Source organism: Nestor notabilis, unplaced genomic scaffold (assembly GCF_000696875.1).
Source record: "Nestor notabilis isolate BGI_N333 unplaced genomic scaffold, ASM69687v1 scaffold9146, whole genome shotgun sequence".
In the NCBI taxonomy this organism is placed as follows: Eukaryota; Metazoa; Chordata; class Aves; order Psittaciformes; family Psittacidae; genus Nestor; species Nestor notabilis.
In genome coordinates, this window is record NW_009934285.1 from 952 (window position 1) to 8,433 (window position 7,482).

A 7,482-nucleotide genomic window follows, 5' to 3' on the forward strand; every position below is an offset into this window, starting at 1 on the left:
TAGAGCTGAGCAAAGAGCCCACCAAACCCACAGCAGCAGCGTTCCCAATGACTCCATCTATTTCACTTTTACTCATCTCAGCTGAATAACTGATCTCTCTCAGCACTTCCAGTGAGCCAGGGGCTTCCCATGGACCTTGTGTGCGTTCTTCCTGGTGATATGTTGGGTTTGACCCTCTCCAGAGCCTCCCTTGTGACGGAAGGTCCCGCTGAGATCCTCCTATGAGACACCAGAGAGTAGTAGCAGTTCTTTGTGGATTTATCCCTCTTAATGAGCCCATGGGATGGCACCTTTAAGTAGGATCAAAATCACAGTCAGAGCATTTGGGATGGAGTTGAGACTGGTGGGAGCGTTTGGGTGCCCCACCAGCCAACTCCACCGTCTGCTTCCAGGAGACCTGGATATTCCCAAACATCCTGCTGTTCTATCCCGAGGCTGCCCGAGCCATGCTGGAATACCGGATCCGCATGCTGGAAGGAGCCCTGCACAACGCGCGGGAGCAAGGCTACGAGGTGGGAATGGGCATGGGGATGGGATGGAGGTGCTGGGCTGGGGGCAGTGCCCCATGGGCACAGTCGGGCTTTGCTTGGCTCCAGCCTAGCTTGGCTCCAGCCCCAGCTCAGGGTGCTGTGCTTAGCTCCTGCTGGATCTGCTCCTGGCAGGGCGCTAAGTTCCCATGGGAGAGCGCAGCCACTGGCCGGGAAGTCTGCCCCGAGGAGATCTACGGAGCCCAGGAAATCCACGTCACCGGGGACGTGCTGGTGGCCTTTGAGCAGTACTATCACACCACGCAGGTAACGGCAGCGTGTGGCACCGCGGCCGCTCAGTGTGCGGCTGGTCACTGTCACTGTTCCCAGAGGAGCTCTGCTGTTCTCTGCTCCCATCAGAGATGCTGGTGGCACCTCCGGGTCCCTCCTCCAGCCCTGCCTGCTCTGTCCTTGCTTCTCATGGGTGGCTCAGCATCCTCTTGGCTCAAGCCAGGCCAGTTTTCTGCCCTTTCCTCCTGCTGCATCCATCTCCAGGGAGCTCCTGTCCTGCTGCCGGGCTGCGTGTGGGGCAGCCTCCCTCACAGCCCTGCTTCTCTCTGGCTGTGGCTCCTCCAGGACCAGAAGCTGTTCAGGGAGGCTGGGGGCTGGAGGCTGGTGTGTGCTGTGGCTCAGTACTGGTGCAGCAGGATGGTGTGGAGCGAGGAGGAGCAGTGCTACCACATCAGAGGTACTTCTGCCACTGCCAGACCCGTGTGTAGGGTGGGATTGTGGGCAGGGGCTCGGAGCCCCCTCAGCCAGACCTGGACCAGGGTGCGCAGGTGCTTCAGACTCCTGCCCTCTGGAATAGCTCAGGGATAATGGTTGTGTCCATGCAAACACAGGGCGAGATGCTCGGCTCTCTTCCAAAGCTACAGTTTCTCAGCCCCTTCCCACTCATGGGACACCTCTAAATGTCTCTTTTCATGGTGGTGCATGGGAGGTGTCTGTTGGAGGAGGGTCTGGAGGAGCAAGGCTGGGTTAGAGCAAAGGGGTCTCCATGAGCTAAAGGAGCCCCTGGTGTTGCTGCAGGCTGGCTGAGGTGTGAAGATCCCTGGAGACGGCCCCAGTGCTCCCAAAAGAGCCACATCTATAAATGCCTGTTTTCATGTTCCTCTTGGGAAGGGGCCATCTCTCCTCCTGGGAACAGGCTGCAGGAAAGCAGCAAAGGAAGGGGCTGAGCTTGTGGATAGGGGAAGCCTGAATGGCTTGATTGCATGAATGACTTGGAGGTCACCTCGCCTGGGGAGCCAGGGAGGTGCCCTCAGGCTGAGGTGCCAGAGCTGTGAACCAGCTCTTCACAACCAGCACCTCTTAGGTTCCCCTCTGCTGAGCATTGCCCCGGGGTCACTGTGGGGTCCCCGCAGCCGTGGCAGAGCTCGGTGTGAGGGTCCCCTTGCTCTCCCCAGGTGTCATGCCCCCCGATGAGCACCATTCCCATGTTGACAACTCTGCCTACACCAACGCTGTGGCCCAGCGGAGGTAACGCACGTGCCCTGCGGGAGCGCTGCCCCATCTCTGCTCCTTCCTGCCTGGCAGGGGTGGGAGCAGCAGCGGTCCTGCATGGAATACACCCTCCTCCTCTTCACCTGCCTCTGTCCGAGCTGGTCCCCTTTGCCTGCCCTTACAGTCAGAAGTAGGTGGTCCCATGGTGTTTCATCTGACCTGCTTTAGGTGTCCTCATGAGAGGGGTTTCAGTTCACAGGAGGGGGCTTCTCTCCCTGGTTTATGAGATACCATACAATCAGCCAGCTGGAGACACCTTAAGCTGGAGGAACTGACTCCAACACCAGCGATGAAAGCCACGGTCTCTCAGAGAACTATTTCTTTGCAGTCGCGGCTCAATTAGTTCTTTCTGTTCCCTTTCTTCTCCTCTCTGCTCCGAGGGGTCACAGGCCCTCATCCATGACACGCACCATTGTTCAGCTTGACTTTTGCAGCCGATCTGGCTCGAGACTTGTTGATCCCAGTGCCCGAGCAGTGGCTGCGCCGCGCCAAGAACATCAAAGTGCCCTTTGATGCGGAGAAGAAATATCATCCCGAGTACGACGGCTACAGCCCGGGTGAGCGCGGGGCAGCAGCAGCCCCGGGAGCGACCCGCTGCTCCTCCTTGTGAGCCTGCGAGAAGCAGGGACTGGTTCGAGCATGGGAACCGCAGCTGGGCGATTGTCTGCGGTCTTTGGTGTTGCTCCCTGGTTGCAGCTTTGGGGTTGCCCCCGTGGAGAGCCTGGTGTGTGGATGGGTTCTGCCTCTCGGTGGATTGTTTCTCATTAGTGGGCTCATAAAATTAGGAAATTTGGGAACACAGGGGTAGGAAGAGACTTTTAGCACAGGGCTGCAGGTGACGTGGTTGCTATGAACCCGTTGCAGATGGGTCTACCTTCATGCTATGTGTTACCCTTCCAGCAACCCCTGGCCTCTGGAAGGGTTCCACTGGAAATGCACACCCAGTTTGGTGCCCCTTTTCTCCCGGTGAGGGGCAGAGAAACCTGGGAGCTATTCCTCGGGGAGCACTCGAGGTTTGGGTGACACCAGCCTGGGTGCCACCAGTCAGGGCTGTGCCCATGTCCTGCCTCGACGCTGCTTCCAGCAAACACAGCACCGAGGGCAACCACGGGCTGCTGCTCTGCTCTGCCTTTGGCAAGGCAGCAGAGTTGTGCTCCTGCAGTTCCACTGCCTTCCCCCTGCTGATGTGGTGCCTGTTGTGCCAAGTCTCTGTGTGTCGGGTTTGTTCCCCATGTCAGTAAACAGACCATTGTTCTGCCCGTTATTCCCGGCTGGAATCGTGGCCTGACCGAGCCCGTCCCCAGGCGAGCCAGTGAAACAAGCTGACGTGGTCTTGCTCGGCTTCCCACTGATGCACCCCATGAGCCCTGAAGTCCGGAGAAATGACCTGGAGATGTATGAACCCGTCACGGAGCTGGATGGACCAGCCATGACCTGGGTAAGGAGAGGGGCAAAGCCTGACGTGGGGTTCATAGAACCACAGAGTCCCAGCATGGTTTGGGTTGAAGGGACCTTGAAGCTCCTCCAGTTGCAACTGGTGGTTCTATCCTGCAGAGCATGTTTGCCGTGGGCTGGCTGGAGCTGAAGGAGGCGCAGAGAGCCCAGACCCTCCTGAACCAGTGTTTCAGCAACATCACGGAGCCCTTCAAGGTGAGCTGGGTGGTGTGTCACGTCGTGGGGGCTTCCCCAGGACAGACACTGCTTGGTTCTGTCTTGCTGTTCCCAAGTGGGTCACATCACACCAAGAGACAGCCCAGGGGCTGAGGCCTGTGCTGGCTGCACGTGTGGTCCCTGGGTTATTGCTGTAGTGAGCTGGGTGGTTACACACTCGGTCTCCTCTCTGTGTGCTTCCCAGGAGCAGTAAGGAGGCACCAGCTTCCTACCAGGCAATACAAAGCCTTGGGCCGGTGTCATCACCCTGGACTTCCTTCTGCTGCCAGAGCTGGGGAAGGGCATGGGGATGTGGTATTTAGATACATATCAGAGACCACCTACCACCCCGTGCCAGGGTGGGCAGCAGGGCACGGTCATTGCAACACCCCAGATACGTGACAGTGACAATGATCAGTGTATTCAAACCCCATGAAGAGTCCCAGTGCAAGTCCCGAGTCTTTCCTTTCTCTTGCTGGAGCAGATCTGGGTGGAGAACTCGGATGGGTCAGGAGCTGTGAACTTCTTGACAGGGATGGGTGGATTCTTGCAAGCTATCCTTTTCGGCTACACAGGCTTCAGGTGAGACCTCTGTTGTGTCACATTAGTTTCTAAGCTGCTACATGTACTTGAGACCTCATCTTTGAGCTGGAGCAATGTGTGTTTACTCATGAAAAGGAAAGGGACTTGCAGCATCCAGAATATCCTCCAAAGCTCCCAACAGGTAACGAACAAACAGGAATGTTGATGATCCTGCATGACCTGTGGATACCGGGAATAGTCACTGGTGGGGATCAGGGTGGATATGATAAGCTTTGGTCCATTTCTCCTCCAGCTACATCAATGTTAAGAAGCATTGACTTCAAAAGGAGTCAAAGCTTGTCCAACACTGAGCTCTTCAACACTAGTTGAGACCCTCCGTGAAGAGGGTCATCTCTGTATGATCTCAGGGTTGTAGTTAGCCTATATCATGTTGATGTCTGTGTATCAAAAATGCACCCAGAGCTGCCCACTCCATGGCTGGTTGTAGCTTTGGCTTCTTCACTAAGTGTGGGTGAAGCTTCAAGACTATCATCCACCAAGTGCAGTGGCTGTTGGTTAACTAATGGAAGAGAAAGTCCATACAACCACTTTACAAGCAAAACCAAGTCCGCTTCTTATATACCTTATACCTACACCCCTTACAAAGGGGACTTGTAAATGGAGACCCTGGTCCTCTCCCACCACAGTGAGCTGCCATAGGCCTATTCCCATTGTAAAGACTGGAAATGGATTTGCACAGGTAAGAGACTTCCTGGGACACTGGATGAGTTACTTGCATGCTTGGGAAGCTAAATGGCATTCCCTAAGTCTGCTTCTGGCTTAGCGGTAACATCATCCTGTCTCCTTTGGATGTGGTGTGGTGCAACCTTCTGAGGCCATCTCCCATCTGCACACACGAGGCTCTGCAGGTCCCTGTGGAGGAAAGTGCTCATGTGGCATCACCACGACATTGAAATTCCTCAGAGAACACATGAGGCTCTTCCTGTAATTTCCGATGTCTCCTGCCCAAAGCAGCCGGTGGCTTCAGCCCTGGAGCACCCGCCTCTGGAGCATGTTCTTGGTTTAATTGAAGATGGAACCCATCGGTGACTTGGTGGAGCTGGGTGTGAGCTGCCTGTTCCCAGCTGAAAACCTTCACCCCAGCTTCTGCAGAGCTCCAGGGGCTGCAGATGCTCTGTGTGTGTGGGTTGGGTTGGGCCCCTCGGCACCGGCTCAAGCCACCCAAATGTCCAGAGATGTTGAGGTGACATTTAAGCAGCCCTCAAGGCTGGGTTCGTGCCGTGCCCGATGGAAGCCATGGCCCCATGCTGGCGCATTGCCCTGCCACTGAGGCTCTTCAGTCCTCGAGCCTCTCTCGTGTCCTCTCCAGCCCGTTGAGCCCTCTCAGCAGACTGGAGATGGTGGTTGAGAGCTCTTGTGTCAAGATTTGAGTAGGACGTAACGGTGACCTCTGCCTCTTCTCATCTAAAACACACGAATGGCTCTATCTGACTTTGGGTAAAGGCTTGGAGAGGGGGTTCAAGCTGTTTGCTTGGGTTTGATCTCTCAGTGGTGGAGCTCCTATAGCGGTGCTGAGTTTGGAGCCCCTCAGCCCAAGGGGGGTGGAGCTGAGGGGCGTTTCTGGGGGTTGCTTTGCTGGCCCCACTCTGCTCACAACCCAGAGGGGAGGTGAGGACCGGGCTCTGTGGGAGCATCCTCATTGGGATGGCACATGACGGGATGGGGCAGAGCTCAGGTCAGGTGTGTCTCAGGAGCTGAGGAGCACATCCAGGAGCACCTCAGCCAGGCGTGGGGTGAGCTCCCACCACCACCTCACCCGTGCTCTATAGCTGTCAGAGCAATGGCAGCAAGTGAGAACAGGGACTTGTGATGGGTGCTTCAGCTGAGGCTGAACCTGCATCCCACAGTCCCAGCCACAGCCACCTCCCAGCTCCTCCCGGGGTTGGAGCTTGGTTCCAGTGTGACCAGGCTCAATGGCAATCCCGGCCCGGGGTCCATGGCCACCTCTGCCCATGCCAGTGTCCCGTCCTGCTCCCCATGTTGGAGCAGGGCATTCCCAGAGCTTCCCAGCATTGCTGCTGGGACCGGCCCAGGGGCTGCAGCAGGGACCTGGGCTGCTCTGCAATGGAAAATGGCATTTTCCTCTTTCTGTTCCTTTTACATTAAAATCACCCAACAGAGTGGAAGCCACAGAGCCCGAGTGAGGAACTGGGACAGGAACACTTGAGGGTGCTGGGCCATGGGAACACAGCCCAAATAGCTCTTCACCAGGTGCTTCATTGGTGTGCTCAGGATTTGCCCAGAGATCCTTGGGATACACCAAGAACTGAATTCTCCAGCATGTGAAGGGACACCACAAGGGACATATCTGAAGGGGTATCCAAATACTGGTACTCCAGTATGTGAAGGGGGTTACAAGAAACCTAGAGAGGGACTCTTCATCAGGGACTGTAGCAATAGGACGCAGCTTGATGGATTCAAACTGAAACAGGAGAGGTTTAGATTAGAGATAAGGCAGAAGCTCTTCCCTGGGAGGGTGCTGAGGTGCTGGCACAGGGTGCCCAGAGAAGCTGTGGCTGCCCCATCCCTGGCAGTGTTCAAGGCCAGGTTGGACACAGGGGCTTGGAGCAACCTGCTCTAGTGGAAGGTGTCCCTGCCCGGGGCAGGGGTTGGAGCTGGAGGAACTTTAAGGTCCTTTCCAACACAAACCATTCCGTGATTCTGTGGAACTCTTTGAGTATGAAAACGTCTGGGTGAGCCCTTCCTGTGGAGTCACAGCCCTACCCCCCAGAGCTGCTTTCCCTCGTGGCCACCCTTTGTTCCCACCACCAAGGTGCCGCTGCCTTTCCAGGATCACGAGGTCCAGCCTCCGCTTCAACCCGGCCTTTCCTGATGACATCCACAAACTGAATGTCACCGGTGTCTCCTACTTGGGCAACAAACTGAAGTTCACCATCACCAGAGAAGAGATGGGGATCGAAGTGATCGAGTGTCCCCAGGACCCTCTGGCATCACCCCTGGAAGCGGTGCTGGAGTCGGGGCAGCGGCTGCCCCTGTGCGAAGGTGCGGTGCCACCACGGGGGCTGCTGCCACAGTGAGGACAATGTGGGGAGGAACCATCCCACACCTCACACAGGCTGGGTTCGTTGCAGGGCAGAGGGTGTCGTTCCCCGCAGCTGCTGGCTGGATCCAGAGATCATCCACGGGGACCTCTTGAACCTCGGCTGATCAGGGCTATACCCACCGGCGCAGACGACAA

General features: G+C 56.6%; 1 protein-coding gene across 1 annotated transcript in view; it reads left to right on the top strand.

Annotated features, from left to right (window-relative positions):
* Window positions 1–7,440, top strand: part of ATHL1 (ATH1, acid trehalase-like 1 (yeast)) — a gene marked incomplete at its 5' end in the record, with an annotated part of 8,387 nt that extends 947 nt beyond the window's left edge. Inside the window, 10 exons of the mRNA XM_010017257.1 lie at window positions 393–512; window positions 663–794; window positions 1,104–1,215; window positions 1,934–2,006; window positions 2,451–2,587; window positions 3,335–3,468; window positions 3,585–3,680; window positions 4,165–4,262; window positions 7,075–7,286; window positions 7,376–7,440. Coding sequence (XP_010015559.1) covers window positions 393–512; window positions 663–794; window positions 1,104–1,215; window positions 1,934–2,006; window positions 2,451–2,587; window positions 3,335–3,468; window positions 3,585–3,680; window positions 4,165–4,262; window positions 7,075–7,286; window positions 7,376–7,440 — 1,179 coding nt within the window. The remainder of the gene's footprint in view (window positions 1–392; window positions 513–662; window positions 795–1,103; window positions 1,216–1,933; window positions 2,007–2,450; window positions 2,588–3,334; window positions 3,469–3,584; window positions 3,681–4,164; window positions 4,263–7,074; window positions 7,287–7,375) is intronic.
* Between the last annotated feature and the right edge of the window lie 42 nt (window positions 7,441–7,482).